Raw genomic sequence first — 24779 nt, 5'->3', positions numbered from 1 at the left:
AACTACAAGACAGCCTAAAGGGAGGAGGTGAGGGCACTCGGAGTGTAGTGTCAGGAAAACAACCTCTCACTCAACGTCAACAAAACAAAGGAGATGATTGTGGACTTCAGGAAACGGCAGAGGGAGCACCACCCTATCGAAATCGACGGGACAGCAATGGAGAAAGTGGAACGTTTTTAAGTTCCTCTGCAATTGGGTCCTGGACTTCCTGACGGGCTGCCCCCAGGTGGTGAAGGTAGGAAACAACACATCCTCCACGCTGATTCTCAACACAGGGGCCCCTCAGGGGTGCGTGCTCAGTCCCTTCTTATACTCCCTGTTCACTCATGACTACATGACCGGCACGACTCTAACATAATCATTAAGTTTGCTGATGACACAACGTAGGCCTGATCACCGACAACGACGACACAGCCTATAGGGAGAAGATCAGAGACCTGGCCGTGTGGTGCCAGAACAACAACCTCTCCCTAAATGTGATCAAGACAAAGGAGATGATTGTGGCCTACAGGTAATGGAGGACCGAGCACACCCTCTTTCTCATCGACGGTGCTGTATTGGAGCAAGTTGAGAGCTTCAAGTTCCTTGGTGTCCACATCACCAACAAACTAACATGGTCCAAGCACGACAAAACCTTGTACCCCTGGGAGACTGAAAAGATTAGGCATGGGTCCTCAGATCCTCAAAAGTTTCTACAGCTGCACCATTGAGAGCTGACTGGTTGCATCACTGCTTGGTATGGCATCTGCTTGGCCTCCGACTGCAAGGCACAGAGGGTAGTGCGTATGGCCCAGTACATCACTTGTGCCAAGCTTTCTGCCATCTAGGGCCTACAGTTGAAGTCGAAAGTGTACATACACCTTAGCCAAATACAATTAAACTCAGTTTTTCACAATTCCTGACATTTAATCCTAATACAAATTCCCTGTTTTTGGTCAGTTAGGATCACCACTTTATTTTAAGAATGTGAAATGTCAGAATAATAGGAGAGAGAATGATTTATTTCAGCTTTTATTTCTTTCATCACATTCCCAGTGGGTCAGAAGTTTAAATACACTCAATTAGTATTTGGTAGCCTTGCCTTTAAGTGGTTTAACTTGGGTCAAACGTTTTGGGTAGCCCTCCACAAGCTTCCCACAATAAGTTGGGTTAATTTTGTCCCATGCCTCCTGACAGAGCTGGTGTAACTGAGTCAGGTTTGTAGGCCTCCTTGCTCACACACACTTTTTCAGTTGTCACCCACACATTTTCTATAGGATTGAGTTCAGGGCTTTGTGATGGCCACTTCAATACCTTGTTGTCCTGAAGCCATTTTGCCACATCTTTGGAAATATGCTTGGGGTCATTGTCTGTTTTGAAGACCCATTTGTGACCAAGCTTTAACTTCCTGACTGATGTCTTGATGTTGCTTCAAAATATCCATATCATCTTCCTACCTCATGATGCCATCTATTTTGTGATATATGATGCTGCCACCCCTGTGCTTCACGGTTTAGATGGTATTCCTTGCAAGCCTCCCCCTTTTTCCTCCAAACATAACAATGGTCTTCCGGCGCCGACAGAGATGGCCGCCTCGCTTCGCGTTCCTAGAAAACTATGTAGTTTTTTTTTACGTGTTATTTCTTACATTAGTACCCCAGGTCATCTTAGGTTTCATTACATACAGTCGAGAAGAACTACTGAATATAAGATCAGCGTCAACTCACCATCAGTATGACCAAGAATATGATTTTCGCGACTCGGATCCTGTGTTCTGCCTTTCAAACAGGACAACGGAATGGATCCCATGCAGCGACCCAAAAAAAACGATTCCGAAAAAGAGGGAAACGAGGCGGTCTTCTGTTCAGACTCCGCGTGCACCACTCCCTAGCATTCTTCTCGCCAATGTCCAGTCTCTTGACAACAAGGTTGATGAAATCCGAGCAAGGGTAGCAATTCCAGAGGGACATCAGAGACTGTAACGTTCTTTGCTTCACGGAAACATGGCTCACTGGAGAGACCCTATCGGAGGCGGTGTAGCCAGCGGGTTTCTCCACGCATCGCGCCGACAGAAACAAACATCTTTCTGGTAAGAAGAGGGGCGGGGGCGTATGCCTTATGGCTAACGAGACATGGTGTGATGAAAGAAACATACAGGAACTCAAATCCTTCTGTTCACCTGATTTAGAATTCCTCACAATCAAATGTCGACCACATTATCTACCAAGAGAATTCTCTTCGATTATAATCACAGCCGTATATATATCCCCCCCCCAAGCAGACACATCGATGGCTCTGAATGAACTTTATTTGACTCTTTGCAAACTGGAATCCATTTATCCGGAGGCTGCATTCATTGTAGCTGGGGATTTTAACAAGGCTAATCTGAAAACAAGACTCCCTAAATTTTATCAGCATATCGATTGCGCAACCAGGGGTGGAAAAACCTTGGATCATTGTTACTCTAACTTCCGCGACGCATATAAGGCCCTGCCCCACCCTCCTTTCGGAAAAGCTGACCACGACTCCAGAGGGAGTCCTGCCTACAGACAGAAACTAAAAAAAGAAGCTCCCACGCTGAGGTCTGTCCAACGCTGGTCCGACCAAGCTGACTCCACACTCCAAGACTGCTTCCATCACATGGACTGGGATATGTTTCGTATTGCGTCAGATAACAATAATGACGAATACGCTGATTCGGTGTGCGAGTTCATTAGAATGTGCGTTGAAGATGTCGTTCCCATAGCAACAATTAAAACATTCCCTAACCAGAAACCGTGGATTGATGGCAGCATTCGCGTGAAACTGAAAGCGCGAAACACTGCTTTTAATCGGGGCAAGGTGACTGGTAACATGACCGAATACAAACAGTGCAGCTATTCCCTCCGCAAGGCTATCAAACAAGCAAAGTGTCAGTACAGAGACAAAGTAGAATCTCAATTCAACGGCTCAGACACGAGGCATGTGGCAGGGTCTACAGTCAATCACGGACTACAAGAAGAAAACCAGCCCAGTCACGGACCAGGATGTCTTTCTCCCAGGCAGACTAAATAACTTTTTGCCCGCTTTGAGGACAATACAGTGCCCCTGACACGGCCTGCAACGAAAACATGCGGTCTCTCCTTCACTGCAGCCGAGGTGAGTAAGACATTTAAACATGTTAACGCTCGCAAGGCTGCAGGCCCAGACGGCATCCCCAGCCGCGCCCTCAGAGCATGCGCAGACCAGCTGGCCGGTGTGTTTACGGACATATTCAATCAATCCCTATACCAGTCTGCTGTTCCCACATGCTTCAAGAGGGCCACCATTGTTCCTGTTCCCAAGAAAGCTAAGGTAACTGAGCTAAACGACTACCGCCCCGTAGCACTCACTTCCGTCATCATGAAGTGCTTTGAGAGACTAGTCAAGGACCATATCATCTCCACCCAACCTGACACCCTAGACTAGGGCCTAGACCCACTCCAATTTGCTTAGCGCCCAAATAGGTCCACAGACAATGCAATCTCAACCACACTGCACACTGCCCTAACCCATCTGGACAAGAGGAATACCTATGTGAGAATGCTGTTCATCGACTACAGCTCGTCATTCAACACCATAGTACCCTCCAAGCTCGTCATTAAGCTCGAGACCCTGGGTCTCGACCCCGCCCTGTGCAACTGGGTAATGGACTTCCTGACGGGCCGCCCCCAGGTGGTGAGGGTAGGCAACAACATCTCCACCCCGCTGATCCTCAACACTGGGGCCCCACAAGGGTGCGTTCTGAGCCCTCTCCTGTACTCCCTGTTCACCCACTACTGCGTGGCCACGCACGCCTCCAACTCAATCATCAAGTTTGCGGACGACACAAAAGTGGTAGGCTTGATTACCAACAACGACGAGACGGCCTACAGGGAGGAGGTGAGGGCCCTCGGAGTGTGGTGTCAGGAAAATAACCTCACACTCAACGTCAACAAAACTAAGGAGATGATTGTGGACTTCAGGAAACAGCAGAGGGAACACCCCCCTATCCACATCGATGGAACAGTAGTGGAGAGGGTAGCAAGTTAAGTTCCTCAGCATACACATCACAGACAAACTGAATTGGTCCACTCACACAGACAGCATCGTGAAGAAGGCGCAGCAGCGCCTCTTCAACCTCAGGAGGCTGAAGAAATTCGGCTTGTCACCAAAAGCACTCACAAACTTCTACAGATGCACAATCGAGAGCATTCTGGCGGGCTGTATCACCGCCTGGTACGGCAACTGCTCCGCCCACAACCGTAAGGCTCTCCAGAGGGTAGTGAGGTCTGAACAACGCATCACCGCGGGCAAACGACCTGCCCTCCAGGACACCTACACCACCCGCTGTTACAGGAAGGCCATAAACAGCATCAAGGACAACAGCCACCGAGCCACTGCCTGTTCACCCCGCTATCATCCAGAAGGCGAGGTCAGTACAGGTGCATCAAAGCTGGGACAGAGAGACTGAAAAACAGCTTCTTTCTCAAGGCCATCAGACTGTTAAACAGCCACCACTAACATTGAGTGGCTGCTGCCAACACACTGACACTGACTCAACTCCAGCCACTTTAATAATGGGAATAGATGGGAAATTATGTAAATATATCACTAGCCACTTTAAACAATGCTACCTAATATAATGTTACATACCCTACATTATTCATCTCATATGCATACGTATATACTGTACTCTATATCATCTACTGCATCCTTATGTAATACATGTATCACTAGCCACTAACTATGCCACTTTGTTTACATACTCATCTCACATGTATATACTGTACTCGATACCATCTACTGTATCTTGCCTATGCTGCTCCGTGCCATCACTCATTCATATATCTTTATGTACATATTCTTTATCCCCTTACACTGTGTATAAGACAGTAGTTTTGGAATTGTTAGTTGGATTACTTGTTGGTTATTACTGCATTGTCGGAACTAGAAGCACAAGCTTTTCGCTACACTCGCATTAACATCTGCTAACCATGTGTATGTGACAAATAAAATTTGATTTGATTTGGTCATTATGGCCAAACAGTTCTATTTTTGTTTCATCAGACCAGAGGACATTTCTCCAAAAGTATGATCTTTGTCCCCATGTGCAGTTGCAAACCGTAGACTGGCTTTTTTTATGGCGGTTTTGGACCAGTGGCTTCTTCCTTGCTGAGCAGCCTTTCAGGTTATGTCGATATAGGACTCGTTTTACTGTGGATATCGATACTCTTGTACCTGTTTCCTCCAGCATCTTCACAAGGTCCTTTGCGGTTGTTCTGTGATTTATTTGCACTTTTCGCACCAAAGTATGTTCATCTCTAGGAGACAGAATGCGTCTCCTTCCTGAGAGGTATGACCGCAGCGTGGTCCCATGGTGTTTATACTTGTGTACTTTGAACGTGGTACCTTCAGGCGTTTGGTTCATCCTTGGGAGCAATTTCCAGACTTGTGGAGGTCTACAATTGTTTTTCAGAGGTCTTTGCTGATTTCTTTTGATTTTCCCATGATGTCAAGCGAAGAGTCACTGGGTTTGAATGTAGGTCTTGAAATACATCCACAGGTACACTTCCAATTGACTCAAATGATGTCAATTAGCCTATCAGAAGCTTCTAAAGCCATGACATCAATTTCTGGAATGTTCCAAGCTGTTTAAAGGCACAGTCAACTTAGTGTATGTAAACGTCTGACCCACTGGAATTGTGATACAGTAAATTATAAGGGAAATAATCTGTTTGTAAACAATTGTTGGAAAAATGACTTGTGTCATGCACAAAGTAGATGTCCTACCCGACTTGCCAAAACTGTAGTTTGTTAACACAAAATTTGTGGAGTGGTTGAAAAGAGTTTTAATGACTCCAACCTAAGTGTATGTAAACTTCCGACTTCAACTGTATATTTCATTTTTTAGTATAATTTATTTTTTCATTTTTAAGTCAAACTTGTTCAGTGGTCTTCCATATCACTCTTCATCCTCAGCAATGCTGTTCACAGCCAAGTCATTCTCAAACTGCCTTCGATTTGCTGGCATCAGAGGACACAGCTTGATGATAATGTCCATCATCTTGGACTCTTATTGCCCTATTGCTTATTTAGATTGCATTGGTGGCCATTGTCCTAATGCACCCTCATACGGCAACTTTGACTGGGACAGTCAGGCAATATTGGAATATAAAAGAACACTAAAAATCCTGGACATGTGAGTAGATATATTATTAGAGAGGTAACAATGCTGTGTGTGTGCTCAACCGGAAAACGAGGGTGACAATTCAGTATGGGGTGCACATCTAACCGACCGTGTGTGTGGTGTATCGTTACTGATTCAAATAACCCATGGAATGTCAGAATACAATTACAGGGTTTATATTCATTATAGGAATAATAGATGTAAGCTAGTATAAATTGCTGATCACCTCTTATGGGAGCAGGTAGCACAAATATATTGCTTCATGCTAAAGTAGAAAAGGGAAATGTAGAACAAAGGAAATGTTCACTTTCGTTCTTAGAGCATTTAAAAACCGGTCAGACTTGGGGGCCAAAAAATGTACGTTCCCACAACTTCCAAGGAACCAAATGTGCTAGCTGGGCTGTCGCTTTTACAGTGGGTGTTGGGAGAGGGCACAGCGTGTGTGTTTTTAGCAGGGGGAGGGGTGTGTGCGTGTAGCGGGGGTAGGAGGGTGTGTGTGTGTGTGTGTGTGTGTGTGTGTGTGTAGGAGGTGTGTGTGTGTGTGTGTGTGTGTGTGTGTGTGTGTGTGTGTGTGTGTGTGTGTGTGTGTGTGTGTGTGTGTGTGTGTGTGTGTGTGTGTGTGTGTGTGTGTGTGTGAGCAGAGCCACACCCAGGCTGATTGGGGGACCACACCTCCGTGAGGAATCTGCTGCAGCTGGGTCACATGTCTACCCCTTCTCTCTCGCTCTCTCTCCAATTAAATTGAATTCAAAGGGCTTTATTGGGATGGGAAACATATGTTTACATAGTTTGTCACTTTATTACCTATCCCAATCAGAAATTGACAGTAAACATTACACTCACAAAAGTATCAAAAGTTCTCTCTTGCGCGCTCTGCTAAGCTGTATTCTGGCATTCTGCTAAGGAGCTGGGCTGTGGCATTTCCATCTAAAAGGACCCATGAGCACCAACATGTGAAGTTCATAGGAGCATGTCAAATTGGGACCGACCGACCAAATCGATCTTAGGTGGCAAAATTTCAAATTGCGTTTTTTACATTGGATAAAAGCAACAGCACAGAGCTATAAAATGGTATATCATACACTGCATTTGAGGAACAATGGGAACGTAGTTCTGCTCTGAAAGTTGATAAACTTGTAACCTCATTTTTGAGAAAATGGCATTTGAATGTTTTGGTACACCTACTGGAGAGCCCTTCTTTGTCTACACCCATTCAGCATCTTTCACACCCTCTTAAGCTTTAGCCCCACCCATCTCTTTAAGGGTTGATCCGAGCGTTCTGTACCAAGAGCAGTCCAGCTAACTTGCTAGCTACTTCCAGACACACATGTGAGAACAGTTCACTGAACATTGCTTGCCCTAGCAGATCTGGTTCGGCTGTTTTGTTATCCAGAGCGTTGGTGACCGCAAAGGTGTTGTCAGATTGTCCATTTCCAAATTCAGAGCTTCTCGCTCTAGGAGCATTCAGAGCACATACTGGACTCTCTGACCGATGAGTAAAGGTTGGTCCGAACGTTATGACCTCACAACGGCAGTCAAACACCCAAGCTAACTGGCTAACATTGGCTAGCTACTTCCAGACACATGATGAGAGAACACCCCACTCTGACCATTTTACTCCCCCTAGCAGAGCTGAGTGACTGTAATTGTGCTACTGGCAACAATTTAATTATGCTTTTTTAGCCGACATCGGGATAATTTCAACCGGTGTTGAGCGTTCGTATATTCATCAGTTATTCTGCGCTCTAGCACACTCCGATCGTCTATTGTTAAAACAATTAACCATAATCCCAACTCATGACGTTACTACCCTGCACGAATCTGCAGGTAGCTCCTTAAAACTTGAACTGAATGTTTCAATACGACTTTTAATAACACTGCTAGCTTAGGTTATTAGCTTAGGTTCAACTGCTTTGAACTCCAAGCACAGATGGGACACGGAAATTCATTTTTATTTAGGCATTAATCATGCAATCACATTTGATTTTTTTATTGTAGCACAGCATCAATGAGATTCAAACCTATTATCTTTTGTTATGTATCCATGGAAAGTCCACTACGCCACCAGGTTGGAGCTATCATGATATGTTTTCTTTTTACTCATATGAAGCTGTTCATTTTTGTTTGTTAAAACAGACCCCATTTTTAAGGAAACAAGCACTCATTAAGATCAGTTGAGGCCAACACACCTAAACACACTTAACAAGATAGAGGATAATGAGAGTTTTGTTGATGCTGACAACAAAATGTATATGTTTTTTTAATAATGTTTTTAGGAAGTTTTTTTTGTAATGTTACTAACGTTTATTTTTTTATTTTTTTTTATGGAAAGCTTTCTTAATGTTCTGAGAAAACGACTATACATAGAACCGTGAGGAAAACTTGCCGAAGTACTGAAATTCCCACAGAAGAACATAGTTCAGAGAGCGTTAAGAAACCATTTGAGAACATTCCCAATGTCAAACCAGTTGGAAAACCTTCCTATAACATGAACAAAATGGATAAATGTTATGATGTTTGAACTTTTAGGAAAAGTTCTGTTAAAGTAATGAAATACCAAAGAAAATAACATTGTTTTGTCAAGTTCCTTAAATGTTGTGAGAGCGTTCCAAAGCCAAGCAACTATCCTACACCATTCCCAGAACGTTGTGGGAAGGTTGTATGCAAAATAACCATAGGACAACCACTCTCTCACCAGGCTCTAAGAAAACAATGGTCTTCAGAACGTTATGTGCATGCTGGGTTTACTGTACTGAACTCTACCGTTAATCTAACGCCTGCCTCAGACCACTCGTAGAACAGTGCGTCGTTAGATGTTTTTTTGCACTCCACCATCACTTTATACACAGAAGACCTGCGCTAAACAAAGAATTACATGGTTTGACTGCCGATAACTTCAGAATAAAGTTGACTCCAGTAGAAGTACAAAGTTGCCAATGTCTTTGCAAGTGATACAGACAAGCGACGTATAAAATGATGCTTCAAATGAAATCCAAGATGACTGCATTAAAGTATATCACATTGACATACATTTCATGTTCAATCAATTGAGTTGTGTTATGCTACTTGTAGGCTACTGTCTGTAATTTGTCTCGATATATGTGTAGCCTAACAGCAATGATGTACCAAATTGTGATTTAGTGCATTTTCTTTCATTGGGTAAGAGTTACAATAAGCCGCCTCAGTATTTGCAGCTGTAGCGTTGTAATATCTCTCGAGGAGCTGATCTGTCGTCAGTATTGTTGAATAATTATCATGTTAAGGAAATATTTTATTTGAGAAAGCTGATCCGAGTGCAGCGCTCCTTTTTTTCCGACCTTATCAGTATCGTCACATGCTCCAATGACGCACGTAGAAACCGTTCTCTCTTCATTGGGATTTGGCCTTGATGGAGGTCCTTGACTATCTTCTTGGCCTTCCTGAAACGCATGTTTGGCCGTTGATGGGAATATGCTAAGTTCCATCACTTCCAGGAAACCGGACCCTGTGCTGTACCGTGCTGTACTGTCCAAACTTGGGAACCATAGACATCTAGGACCCTTTCACATTTGATCTGGTCTGGACCAACCAAATGTGCTGTTGTTTGGGGGTCGAGCTCATTACAATAAGAGCCAGTGATTTAGAATAATACCTAAATATGCAAAAATAAGGATATTGCAAATGTCTACCTTTTTGAGTTCCCAGGTACATCACCATAAAGAGAATGATATTCATAAACATAATTCTGAATTTGTGTAGAGTACAGATCAGGGACCTATGATTCCGTTACCGTAATTCCGTTACCAGATGTAAATCCACTTCACCTACTGTACTTCAATAACCATTTTTTTTTCATAGCTGACACCTCAATTCTTTCTGCAGACATCTTTTAATCATAATTCGTAGCCGATATTTACGAGTTTTTGGAGAATTTGGTCGCATAAATAGCTGAGGGAGATTTTACTGTAATTCTGTCACTAAACTTCTGCAGTTCTTCCAGTAAATATGTTTTTGTGAAATGTTCTTTGTAAATTGTTTATTTAGTCCTTGTGCATAGAGGTTTATGGTTAAACTTTGAAATCAATGTTTTTTGTTTGGCATACATTTTAAAGTGAAAACTTGAGTCAAACCGTAATTGTGTTACCGTGTGTGTGTGTGCGTGCGTGATTACATAGACCCACAAAGAATTCAGAAACAAATCCAATTTTGATCAACTGAAATACCACAGTGTGCCATCACAGCAGCAAGACTTGAGACCTGTTGCCACAAGAAAAGGGCAACAAGTGAAGAACAAACACCATTGTAAATACAACCCATATTTATGTTGATTTATTTTCCCTTTTCTACTTTAACTATTTGCAAATTGTTACAACACTGTATATATATATATATATATATATATATACATAATAGGACATTTGAAATGTCTTTATTCCTTTGGAGCTTTTGTGAGTGTAATGTTTACTCTTCATTTAGTTTATTTCACTTTTGTTTTATCTATTTCACTTGCTTTGTCGAGAGAGAGCGAGACTCTCCACTCCCCTCTGCTTCTAGAGAAGGGTGTGACTGTCTACCAGTGAGAGAGAGGGAGGGGACATTCTTGTTGAGCTACTCCTCCCTGTTTCTCTCTTTCTCTTTCGGTCTCATTAACTTACTAGCAGGGCAAGGATTAGGCTTTCTCTCTCTCGCTACATATATGTCCCTATTTCCTTCTGTTTTCCTCTCACATAAGACTACTCTTTATTGTATTTCTCTCTACACCAAATTAGTATTTTTGATTCTGAGTAGTAGGCCTACAGTTTGAGAAGAGGTAATGCTGGGTATATTTGTGTGGGTAGCACTACTCTGGTTGTCATTTCCTCTTCTTACCTGTCTCTACTCCTCCCCATCCCCCCTGTTCTCACCTCTCCTCTAATGGTTCTGTTGTCTTTCCCTATATACCTCTCTCACCCATCCTCTATCGCATCTGTCTGTTGCATGTCAGCGTATGTAGCAGTTGGCTAACATGTCTTATCTCCCAGTGTAGCAGTAGTCTAACTGTGCCCCTGTACAGATAACTGTGTGTGTGTGTGTGTGTGTGTGTGTGTGTGTGTGTGTGTGTGTGTGTGTGTGTGTGTGTGTGTGTGTGTGTGTGTGTGTGTGTGTGTGTGTGTGTGTGTGTGTGTGTGTGTGTGTGTGTGTGTGTGTGTGTGTGTGTGTGTGTGTGATCTATATGTATTATGTGGCTAACAGTCCTCTCTCCCTCTCCTCTGCAGTGCCTGTCGAGTCCTAAGGCGAGCGGTGGTGCCAGCTCCCAACCACAACCCAAGAAGGAGTCCCACCCCAGCAGCCCAAGTTGACCAAGAAGGAACCCAAGACAGAGCCTCATACCCAGGAGGAAGAAGAAAACATGCCCTCAGTACACATCAAACCAGAACCACAGGAGGTGGAGTCCACGGTGAGAGATTGAATGAGGGGTGGAAGAGTGGTGTAGAGGAATGGGTGGATGGAGGGTTTGGGGAGTGTGGGGTGGTGAAGAAGAGGGGGATAGATGACTTAAATTGAAGAGAAAGAGTTCTGGGTGGATGGTTGTAGAGAGAGAGGCTACAGGAAATCGAGTCTGGGTCTGTCTGTAGATTGTTAGAAAGGGCAGAAGAAATGGGGGCTGGAGAGGAAAGAGAGAGTGTTCGAGAGAGAAGGGTGTAGAGCAGGGCTGTTCATTGTCAGTCCTGAAGGGCCAAAGCACTTCTGGTTTTCATCCTCTCCTAATCAGGACTGATTCAGACCTGGGACACCAGGTGAGTGTAGTTAACTACCAGGTAGAAACAAAAAGCAGAAGTGTTTCGGCCCTCCGGGACCGGAATTGAACAGTCCTGGTGCAGATAAGACGACTGCGGGTGAATGTATTGTGTAGGACAGATTCCCTGTCATACGGAAAGGGAAATGATGCCAGCTCTATAGGTCTACATTACATTTCTCTGTGCATGAGATAGAGTTGGGTGAGCTGTAGCGAGAGAATGTTACCCATAAAGTTCCGCTGGTATTTTTCTGCGGGTTCAGAGAATATTCCATCAACATCATTTCAAACATACACAGAACACGGGTTGCCATGTATTCAGAATGTAAGATATTCATGTTCTAGACGTGTTTAATGGGAACGTTGCCAGAACATGTCTGTGTGTCAGTTGTGGCCTGATGGTCCCAAAGAAACATCCCCCCCCCCCAAAAAGACATTCATTACACATCACGCCATGTTACTGTTGCCCATCAAGGCCCTGGTTGGTGAACCAACCACCATTCACAGCACTTTTTGTCTGTTGGCGAGGGATACTCACACACATGATGACATTGTGCATGTTCATTTATACAGTCATTATTATTCAACATGTCCTCAGCTGGGATTGGACCTCACAGCATTCAGATCTTCCTGCTACGCCACCATGTCTGTGTCAGTTATTAGCTCATTTCACAATTCTCACGTCATTGATTTGATTGACTTATTTGTAGTTGTCTAATGTTGGTGGGGCATATTAAACTGTTTTAATGACACTCCTCAATCACTGTGATCAATACGTTTTTCTTGAGTGTACTTTTTAACAGAGCTGAGATTTACATTGAAGTGCATTCACTCTATTGCTTACAACTATCAAGTGCCTAGGGAGGATGGGTTAGGTTTTCTTCTGGACAGCCTAACTACAGCGGGGCAAAAAAGTATTTAGTCAACCATCAATTGTGCAAGTTCTCCCACTTAAAAAGATGAGAGAGGCCTGTAATTTTCATCATAGGTACACTTCAACTATGACAGACAAATTAAGAAGGAAAAAATCTAGAAAATCACTTTGTAGGATTTTTAATGAATATATTTGCAAATTATGGTGGAAAATAAGTATTTGGCCAATAACAAAAGTTTATCTCAATACTTTGTTATACGTTATATATGTTGGCAATGACAGAGGTCAAATGTTTTCTGTAAGTCTTCACAAGGTTTTCACACACTGTTGCTGGTATTTTGGCCCATTCCTCCATGCAGATCTCCTCTAGAGCAGTGATGTTTTGGGGCTGTTGCTGGGCAACATGGACTTTCAACTCCCTCCAAAGATTTTGAGACTGGCTAGGCTACTCCAGGACCTTGACATTTAGCTATCTCTCTCCTTTGCTTCTCCTTCATTTTTGAAGAAATTAATTTGTTCAAAACTAATGGCCAACTAGCTGAAAAAGTTTGAGAGCGTTTATCTAATGTTCCCTCGTTAGATTTGATCTAATCTCACTCTGGCTAGCATTAGTTGTTGATCTTGTTGGTGTGCATGACTGTGGTTGTTTGATCAATAGGACTGTAAAGTTCCCAAATGTCAGAGGAATCCTGTGGTATTTACATATAGGCCCTACTGCCTGTAAACACACAGTCCAGTTCAAAGTGAATTATGTCAGATGGCTTATTTGCATAAAGGCCTACTGTACCTATGATTGGCTATAGTGCACCGTTCTGCCTAGACTCCGGTCCTGGACGAGACAGATGTTTTTATTTGGTTTTATTTACTGCAGTGTCTATTTCTTGTCCAAACGCATTGCTGCTTTCCCACTCTATATTGCTATAGAACTTTCCCAAATGCCTTAGTCTACGTCATTCCCAAACATTGCATGAATTGATGGAAGTGTGAAAACGATCTTTTGCTAAATGCTGTCAATTCCACTTTTAATATCTCATAACAGAAAACTGGACACATGAATGTGTTTGCCACGTTCCTATGAAACGTGTCAAGAACATTTGTCTTATATTCCGAAAAAATGGTAACCACGATCTGGGTAAGTTGTATTTGACATTAAGGGGGTGGTTTCTTGGAAACATTCCTTGCACATCACGGGGACATTCCTATAAAAACGTCAGTTCGTGACTTAATGAGACTCTTTAAGAGAACTTTCTTTAAAGTTGTGGGAACATTTGTTGTTACCTGGGAGAGCTTTCAGAGGGGAGAGGGGGAGAGAGAGAAAGAAAGGGGTGGAAAGAGAGTGAGGAGGGGTGGGCAGATAGGGTGGGGGGCTGGGTGGGTCACAGTTGCATTAGGCCTAGTTTGAGAGGGGTGTGTGTGTGTGTGTGTGTGTGTGTGTGTGTGTGTGTGTGTGTGTGTGTGTGTGTGTGTGTGTGTGTGTGTGTGTGTGTGTGTGTGTGTGTGTGTGTGTGTGTGTGTGTGTGTGTGTGTGTGTGTGTGTGTGTTGACCACCCTTCAAGGAAGCCGCCCAGTAAGAACACAGCAGGATAGTGGGTTTCCTGTCCAGAGATAAGGGGTTCGTCCCAAATGGCAGCGTATTCCCTACACAGTGCTCGACTTTTGACCAGAGCCCTATAGGCCTGGTCACAAGTAACTGTAAGTGGATATACATTTACGTCATTTAGCAGACGCTCTTATCCAGAGCGACTTACAAATTGGTGCATTCACCTTATGACATCCAGTGGAACAGCCACTTTACAATAGTGCATCTAAATCTTTTAAGGGGGGTGAGAAGGATTACTTTATCCTATCCTAGGTATTCCTTAAAGAGGTGGGGTTTCAGGTGTCTCCGGAAGGTGGTGATTGACTCCGCTGTCCTGGCGTTGTGAGGGAGTTTGTTCCACCATTGGGGGGCCAGAGCAGCGAACAGTTTTGACTGGGCTGAGCGGGAACTGTACTTCCTCAGTGGTAGGGAGGCGAGCAGGCCAGAGGTGGATGAACGCAGTGCCCTTGTTTGGGTGTAGGGCCTGATCAGAGCCTGGAGGTACTGAGGTGCCGTTCCCCTCACAGCTCCGTAGGCAAGCACCATGGTCTTGTAGCGGATGCGAGCTTCAACTGGAAGCCAGTGGAGAGAGTGGAGGAGCGGGGTGACGTGAGAGAACTTGGGAAGTTTGAACACCAGACGGGCTGCGGCGTTCTGGATGAGTTGTAGGGGTTTAATGGCACAGGCAGGGAGCCCAGCCAACAGCGAGTTGCAGTAATCCAGACGGGAGATGACAAGTGCCTGGATTAGGACCTGCGCCGCTTCCTGTGTGAGGCAGGGTCGTACTCTGCGGATGTTGTAGAGCATGAACCTACAGGAACGGGCCACCGCCTTGATGTTAGTTGAGAACGACAGGGTGTTGTCCAGGATCACGCCAAGGTTCTTAGCGCTCTGGGAGGAGGACACAATGGAGTTGTCAACCGTGATGGCGAGATCATGGAACGGGCAGTCCTTCCCCGGGAGGAAGAGCAGCTCCGTCTTGCCGAGGTTCAGCTTGAGGTGGTGATCCGTCATCCACACTGATATGTCTGCCAGACATGCAGAGATGCGATTCGCCACCTGGTCATCAGAAGGGGGAAAGGAGAAGATTAATTGTGTGTCGTCTGCATAGCAATGATAGGAGAGACCATGTGAGGTTATGACAGAGCCAAGTGACTTGGTGTATAGCGAGAATAGGAGAGGGCCTAGAACAGAGCCCTGGGGGACACCAGTGGTGAGAGCGCGTGGTGAGGAGACAGATTCTCGCCACGCCACCTGGTAGGAGCGACCTGTCAGGTAGGACGCAATCCAAGCGTGGGCCGCGCCGGAGATGCCCAACTCGGAGAGGGTGGAGAGGAGGATCTGATGGTTCACAGTATCGAAGGCAGCCGATAGGTCTAGAAGGATGAGAGCAGAGGAGAGAGAGTTAGCTTTAGCAGTGCGGAGCGCCTCCGTGATACAGAGATATGGGCTGCAATTTGGGACACAGCTTAATGCCTTAAGTTCCCAAACACAGCTGACAGACTAACTGCTACATGGGCTCTATTGGACTCTACTCTGGGCTCTTTATAGGGGCTCTACTGGGCACTGTTTAGTATGACATATGTGGAGTTAACCCAGGGGAAAAGGTCATGTTTTTGTTTTTCAAATTAATAAAAAATAAATCTCCCATTTTGTGCTAAACTGGACCCTGGTCTGGACCTTACCAGACAAGGAACTGGGAGATGGATAGAGACTGAGAGAATAGGGAATGGGTGTAAGAGATGGACATAGTGAGAGGGAGATGGGAAAATAGAGATATACACACACTCAATGAGATGTACAGTACACACACTACCGTTCAAAAGTTTGGGCTCACTTAGAAATGTCCTTGTTTTCCATGAGAATATACATGACATGAGTTGCAAAATGAATAGGAAATGTAGTCAAGACCTTGACGAGGTTATAAATAATGATTTTTAATTGAAATAATAATTGTGTCCTTCAAACTTTGCTTTCATCAAATAATCCTCCATTTGCAGCAATTACATCCTTGTAGACCTTTGGCATTCTAGTTGTCAATTTGTTGAGGTAATCTGACGAGATCTCACCCCATGCTTCCTGAAGCACCTCCCACAAGTTGGATTGGCTTGATGGGCACTTCTTACGTACCACAACAGCTCAATAGGGTTGAGATCCGGTGACTGTGCTGGCCACTCTATTATAGACAGAATACCAAGCTGACTGCTTCTTCCCTAAATAGTTCTTGCAAAGTTTGGAGCTGTGCTTTGGGTCATTGCCCTGTTGTAGGAGGAAATTGGCTCCAATTAAGCGCCGTCCACAGGGTATGACATGGCGTTGCAAAATGGAGTGATAGCCTTCCTTCTTCAAGATCCCTTTTACCCTGAACAAATCTCCCACCACCAAAGCACCCCCAGACCATCACATTGCCTCCACCATGCTTGACAGATGGTTCACTCCTCCAGCATCTTTTCATTTTTTCTGCGTCTCACAAATGTTTTTCTTTGTGATCCCGAACACCTCAAACTTAGATTTGTCTGTCCATAACACTGTTTTCCAATCTTCATCTGTCCAGTGTCTGTGCTCTTTTTCCCATCTTCATCTTTTATTTTTATTGGCCAGTCTGAGATGTGGCTTTTTGTTTGCAATTCTACCTAGAAGGCCAGCATCCCGGAGTCGCCTCTTTACTGTTAAGGTTGAGACTGGTGTTTTGAAGGTACTAGTTAATGAAGCTGCCAGTTGAGGACTTGTGAGGCGTCTGTTTCTCAAACGAGACACTCTATTGTACTTGTTCTCTTGCTCAGTTGTGCACCGGGGCCTGCCACTCCTCTTTCTATTCTGGTTAGAGCCAGAATGTTCTGTGTTGGAAGTAGTACACAGCGTTGTACGAGATCGTCAGTTTCTTGGCAATTTCTCGCATGGAATAGCCTTCATTTCTCAGAACGAGAATAGACTAACGAGTTTCAGAAGAAAGGCCTTTGTTTCTGGCCATTTTGAGCCTGTAATTGAACCCACAAATGCTGATGCTCCAGATACTCAACTAGTCTAAAGATGGACAGTTTTATTGTTTCTTTGATTAGAACAACAGTTTTCAGCTGTGCTAACATAATTCTAAAAGGGTTTTCTAATGATCAACTGGCCTTTTAAAATGATAAACTTGGATTAGCTAACACAACGTGCCATTGGAACACAGGAGTGATGGTTGCTGATAATGGGCCTCTGTACGCCTATGTAGGATATTCCATAAAAAATCTGCCGTTTCCAGCTACAATAGTCATTTACAACATTAACAATGTCTACACTGTATTTCTGATCAATTTCATGTTATTTTAATTGATTAAAAATGTGCTTTTCTTTAAAAAAAAGGACATTTCTAAGTGACCACAAACTTCTGAATGGTAGTGTACATTCACACCCTGCTTTGTCACTCCCCTCCCTTACCACCTCTCCCTTCCTCACCCTCACACTTTTTCTCTCTCGCCCCGGCTACCACTATCAGTTTCTCTCAGTTTTTTTTCAATATAAGGGCTTTATTGACATGGGAAACATATGGTATCATCGCCAAAGCAAGTGAAGTAGATAATCAACAAAAGTGAAATAAACAATAAAAATGAACAGTTAACATTACACTCACAGAAGTTCTCTTGCTCTCTGAGTCTCGCCTAGGCCCTAATAGGATATATCGAGGGAGGCTTCCGCTCTCTGGTAGCCATGGCAACGGGGCTCTGGTGGGAGTTGGAGCCTGCCTGCCCACACCCCTCACACACACACCCCTCCTCCACCCCTTCACTGCTACCCCCCTGCAACTCTCCCCTCCATCCCCCACAACACACCACTACTACACCCAAAGGCACAAACAAATACACACAGTAAAACTGACACGCATGTGCGCACACACACACACACACACACACACACACACACACACACACACACACACACACACACACACACACACACACACACACACACACACACACACACACACACACACACACACACACACACACACACACACACACACACACACAACTTGTTGCCTGCTAGAAATACACATTTTCATTTGAATCTCACTCACACTCTCTCTCTCTCACACACACACACACCCAGGGACATGTCCTCCAGCTATCTGGAGCGCTAATGCAGAAAGATGTGTACCACACCCACTCTACCCACTCCGTTTACACACACACACACACACACACACACACACACACACACACACACACACACACACACACACACACACACACACACACACACACACACACACACACACACACACACACACACTCTACCCACTCCATTTACACGCACACACACTCACCACACATTACTGTAGTATTGCTAGGATGCAGCTAGCGTTCCATCCCTATTCACCCACAATCAGTCATGGTGCAGAGTGATGATGTCACCGTTGGCCAGTGCGAGCAATTTTTCCTCCTGGACCAGAAATAACAGTAACTCCACGTTAGGTTATGTGTGTGTGTGTGTCATGTTGGGTTGTCAGAACATTCAAGACTTTACACGGACATGTTTGTTGTCTTTGACCAACTGCTCTTCATTTTGTGTCTTAGATTCTGTGTTTTAAGCTGTTGTATCTACAATCAACGTAGGGTTCCACCCTGCTTTTAAAGCACAGATTACAGTGAGGCTAATTGAAGGTTATTACTAAGGTCTATAGGCTGAGGGAGTATCACAGGGTATAAACACACTGTCAACATTTGGACAATTAGGTTGTAAAGACACAGTTTGACACAGTTTGATGTCAGTCAGCTCTAATATAATATATAATAATAATAATATAAATAATATAATAATATATGCCATTTAGCAGACGCTTTTATCCAAAGCGACTTACAGTCATGTGTGCATACATTCTACGTATGGGTGGTCCCGGGGATCGAACCCACTACCCTGGCGTTACAAGCGCCATGCTCTACCAACTGCTCTACCAACTGAGCTACAGAAGGACCAGAGAGGCTTGTTGTTGTTGTTGTTGTTGTCTGCTGGATATAGGCTATGTTTAAGTATTATAACCCTAGGGTGTGTGTGTGCCTGCATGCGTCTATGGGAATTGGTCTATATGGATAGGGCTCATTTTAAATGTTTCTTACCCAAGAAATATCAAAAGCATGTGCATAACCTTGGTAGCAATTAAAAGGGAACATTTACATTTGACATTTTAGTAATAATAAATATATATATTTTTTTATTTTAGGGAGTGGATCAGCTTTAATATTGCGGATAAATTGTTGCTTCCATCAATGTAATACATACAGTTGAAGTCGGAAGTTTACATACACTTAGGTTGGAGTCATTAAAACTTGTTTTTCAACCACTCCACACATTTCTTGTTAACAAACTATAGTTTTGGCAAGTCGGATAGGACATCTACTTTGTGCATGATGCAAGTAATTTTTCCAACAATTTTTTACAGACAGATTATTTCACTTATTTATTCACTCACTGTATCACAATTCCAGTGGGTCAGAAGTTTACATACACTAAGTTGACTGTGCCTTTTAAACAGCCTGTGCAAATCAATCCCAGAACAACAGCAAGGACCTTGTGAAGATGCTGGAGGAAACGGGTACAAAAGTATCTATAAAACGAGTCCTATGTCGACATAACCTGAAAGGCCGTTCAGCAAGGATAAAGCCACTGGTCCAAAACCACCATAAAAAAGCCAGACTACAGTTTGCAACTGCACATGGGGACAAAGATCGTACTTTTTGGAGAAATGTCCTCTGGTCTGATAGAACTGTTTGGCCATAATCGTTATGTTTGGAGGAAAAAGGGGAAGTTGGCTTGCAAGCCGAAGAACACTATCCCAACCGTGAAGCACTGGGTGGCAGCATCATGTTGTGGGGGTGCTTTGCTGCAGGAGGGACTGGTGCACTTCACAAAATAGATAGCGTCATAAGGCAGGAAAAGGTTGTGGAAATATTGAAGTAACATCAAGACATCAGTCAGGAAGTTAAAGCTTGGTCGCAAATGGGTCTTCCAGATAAACAATGACCCCAAGCATACTTCCAAAGTTGTGGCAAAATGGCTTAAGGACAACAAAGTCAAAGTATTGAAGTGGCCATCACAAAGCCCTGACCTCAGTCCTATAGAACATTTGTGGGCAGAACTGAAAAGCGTGTGCGAGCAAGGAGGCCTACAAACCTGACTCAGTTACACCAGCTCTGTCAGGAGGAATGGGCCAAAATTCACCCAACTTATTGTGAGAAGCTTGTGTAAGATTACCCGAAACATTTGACCCAAGTTAAACAATTTAAAGGCAATGCTACCAAATACTAATTGAGTGTATGGAAACTTCTGACCCACTGGGAATGTGATGAAAGAAATAAAAGCTGAAATAAATCATTCTCTCTACTATTATTCTGACATTTCACATTCTTAAAATAAAGTGGTGATTCTAACTGACCTAAAACAGGGAATTTTTACCAGGATTCAATGTCAGGAATTGTGAAAAACTGAGTTTAAATGTATTTGGCTAAGGTTTATGTAAACTTCTGACTTCAACTGTACATACATACCTATATACATAGATACATACCATATATATATATATATATATATATATATATATATATATATATATACACATAAACATATATATATATACACATAAACATTCACACATGTACTCATACATACACTACTGTTCAAAAGTTTGGGGTCACTTAGAAATGTCCTTGTTTTTGAAAGAAAGGCAACATTTCTTTTGTCCATTAAAATGACACCAAGTTGATCAGAAATACAGTGCAGACATTGTTGATATTGTAAATTACTATTGTAGCTGGAAACGGCAGATTGTTAATGGAATCTCTACATCGGCGTACAGAGACCCATTATCAGCAACCATCACTTCTGTATTCCAATGGCATGTTGTGTTAGCTCATCCAAACCACAAATGCTGATGCTCCAGGTACATAACTAGTCTAAAGAAGGCCAGATTTTATTGGTTCTTTAATTAGTACAACAGTTTTCAGCTGTGCTGACATAATTGCAAAGTGTTTTTCTAATGATCAATTAGCCTTTATGAAATGATAAACTTGGATAAACTAACACATTTCTAAGTGACCCCAAACTGTTGAACGGTAGTGTATATACATACATGTACAGTGGGGCAAAAAAGTATTTAGTCAGCCACCAATTGTGCAAGTTCTCCCACTTAAAAAGATGAGAGCGGCCTGTAATTTTCATCATAGGTACACTTCAACTATGACAGACAAAATGAGAAAAAAAAATCCAGAAAATCACATTATAGGATTTTTAATTAATTAATTTGCAAATGAATGGTGGAAAATAAGTATTTGGTCAATAACAAAAGTTTATCTCAATACTTTGTTATATACCCTTTGTTGGCAATGGGGTTGAGATCTGGAGACTGGCAAGGCCACTCCAGGACCTTGAAATGCTTCTTACGGAGCCACTCTTTCGTTGCTGGGCGGTGTGTTTGGGATCATTGTCATGCTGAAAGACCCAGCCACGTTTCATCTTCAATGCCCTTGCTGATGGAAGGAATTTTTCACTCAAAATCTCACGATACATGGCCCCATTCATTCTTTCCTTTACACGGATCAGTCGTCCTGGTCCCTTTGCAGAAAAACAGCCCCAAAGTATGATGTTTCCACCCCCATGCAACACAGTAGGTATGGTGTTCTTTGGATGCAACTCAGCATTCTTTGTCCTCCAAACACGAGTTTAGTTTTTACCAAAAAGTTCAATTTTGGTTTCATCTGACCATATGACATTCTCCCAATCTTCTTCTGGATCATCCAAATGCATTCTAGCAAACTTCAGATGGGCCTGGACATGTACTGGCTTAAGCAGGGGGACACGTCTGGCACTGCAGGATTTGAGTCCCTGGCGGCGTAGTGTGTTACTGATGGTAGGCTTTGTTACTTTGGTCCCAGCTCTCTGCAGGTCATTCACTAGGTCCCCCCGTGTGGTTCTGGGATTTTTGCTCACCGTTCTTGTGATCATTTTGACCCCACGGGGTGAGATCTTGCGTGGAGCCCCAGATCGAGGCAGATTATCAGTGGTCTTGTATGTCTTCCATTTCCTAATAATTGCTCCCACAGTTGATTTCTTCAAACCAAGCTGCTTACCTATTGCAGATTCCGTCTTCCCAGCCTGGTGCAGATCTATAATTTTGTTTCTGGTGTTCTTTGACAGCTCTTTGGTCTTGGCCATAGTGGAGTTTGGAATGTGACTGTTTGAGGTTGTGGACAGGTGTCTTTTATACTGATAACAAGTTCAAACAGGTGCCATTAATACAGGTAATGAGTGGAGGACAGAGGAGCCTCTTAAAGAAGAAGTTACAGGTCTGTGAGAGCCAGAAATCTTGCTTGTTTGTAGGTGACCAAATACTTATTTTCCACCATAATTTGCAAATAAATTCATAAAAAATCATACAATGTGGTTTTCTGGATTTCTTTTCTCATTTTGTCTGTCATAGTTGAAGTGTACCTATGATGAAAATTACAGGCCTCTCACATCTTTTTAAGTGGGAGAACTTGCACAATAGGTGGCTGACTAAATACTTTTTTGCCCCACTGTATATACATACACACTTTGTTTTGTCATTTAGCATATGCTCTTATCCAGTGTGACTTACAGTGCATGTACCTTAAGATAGCTAGGTCGGACAGTCACAGTAAGTAAAAATGGTCAAAATAAAGAAATTACCAGCAAAGTCAGAGCTAGTTAGGGTGGGGGAGTCAAGTGTATGACAGGGTGTTTGTTGTCCAGCAACACGCCAAGACACACCGTGGAGGGACACCCTTGAGTTGTCAACCGTGATGTTGAGGTCATGGAGCGGACAGGCCATCCCCAAGAGGAAGAGGAGCTCCGTCTTGTCGTGGTTGAGCTTGAGGTGGTGATATCCAAGCTGAGATATCTGTCAGGCACGCAGAGATGCATGTCACCACCTGGATGTCAGAAGGGGGAAAGGAGAAAAGTAGTTGAGTGTCATCTGCATAGCAGTGATAGGAGAGACCATGTGAGGATATGACGGAGCTGAGTGACTTTGTGAATAGGGATAGAAGAGGAGTGGGCCTCGTTCCATGCCCTGGGGGACACCAGTAGTGAGAGTATGTGGTGCAGGCACAGATCCTTTCCATGTTGGCTGGTAGGATCGGTCTGCCATGTATGATGCAATCCATAGCCTTAGACACCCAGACCTGAGAGGGTGGAGAGGAGGGTATGATGGTTCACGGTGTTGAAGGCAGTGGATAGATCTAGGAGGATGAGAACAGAGGAAAGAGAGTCAGCTTTGGCAGTGCAGAGATCCTCCGTGACACAGAGGAGAGCAGTCTGGGTTGAGTGAGCCGTCTTGAAGCCTGACTGGTTAGGGCCCAGAAGATCCTCTGTGACACAGAGGAGAGCCTTCTCAGTTGAGTGAGCCGTCTTGAAGCATGACGGTTTAGGGTCCAGAAGATCCTCTGTGACACAGAGGAGAGCAGTCTGGGTTGTAGGACCAGTGGACTCAATAGGCTTTAGTGAATGAGGAACAGATGTCATCAACGTTCTTTTCAAAGTGGAACAGTTTGACGTTTATGGGAGAAATATTAGACTAATTGTGAGGATCTGACATGAGTAAATCCAAACAATACACTCTTGATTTTATGTGCATTTTATATTTACTTTACTTTACACCGTATGTGTTGATAACGAAATCTGAAAATACTCTGGATCTATTCAGTAAGATAGAATATTCTGGAAAATACTCTGGATCCATTCAGTCACATAGATAGAATATTCTGGAAAATACTCTGGATCCATTCAGTAACATAGTAGGAATGTTTTGGAAAATACTCTGGATCCATTCAGTCACATAGATAGAATATTCTGGAAAATACTCTGGATCCATTCAGTCACATAGATAGAATATTCTGGAAAATACTCTGGATCCATTCAGTAACATAGTAGGAATGTTCTGGAATAGGTGCAACATTGTTATTATAATCCTCAACGTCTTTCAAAATACGTTGAGCTGCTTAATTTACAGCATTTCCCCCACTCAAACAGCATCAATTGTGCAAAGGTTTCCCAATTAGCGTTAGGGATGGGGGGGGCAACTTTTTCAGCGCGTGGTGCTCAAGTTCAGAATGGATGTCAGTCAAAGCCCATACAGAGGCGTGAAGAGGAGACCCTGAGCTCTGACGTCACGTATAGCATGTTCATGTACAGCTGCTTTGTTATTTAGGCAGTATTTACAAGTATAAAGGTGGTTGTTGAAGTTGTCTGTGAGAAGGGAAGAGTTGATTGGTTGGTACATACAGTCAGACCAGAGTGGGTGTTTTATACAGTGTAGAGGTTGCAGTTAGGGTGGACGGCAGATTGCTGTGTGTTGGATGAAACCCGTGACATCTCTAGTTATAGCTGGAGCACAACAGTGTTCCCTCCATCA

At 43.5% G+C, this 24779-nt stretch overlaps 1 protein-coding gene across 4 annotated transcripts in view; it reads left to right on the top strand.

Annotated features, from left to right (window-relative positions):
- Positions 1-24779, top strand: part of LOC124040396 (Krueppel-like factor 8) — a 171899-nt gene that overhangs the window by 68788 nt on the left and 78332 nt on the right. For 3 of the 4 annotated variants that reach the window (XM_046357571.1, XM_046357557.1, XM_046357580.1), the window contains exon 2: positions 11401-11582. In XM_046357571.1, coding sequence (XP_046213527.1) covers positions 11535-11582 — 48 coding nt within the window. In that variant the 5' untranslated portion in view covers positions 11401-11534. Of the gene's footprint in view, positions 1-10783; positions 10956-11400; positions 11583-24779 lie in introns of those variants that run through there. The other variant, XM_046357563.1, reaches the window with a different exon arrangement.

Source organism: Oncorhynchus gorbuscha, linkage group LG01 (genome assembly GCF_021184085.1).
Source record: "Oncorhynchus gorbuscha isolate QuinsamMale2020 ecotype Even-year linkage group LG01, OgorEven_v1.0, whole genome shotgun sequence".
Lineage (NCBI taxonomy): Eukaryota > Metazoa > Chordata > Actinopteri > Salmoniformes > Salmonidae > Oncorhynchus > Oncorhynchus gorbuscha.
Note: the sequence above shows the minus strand (reverse complement) of the source record. Positions and strands in the feature narration are given on the sequence as shown.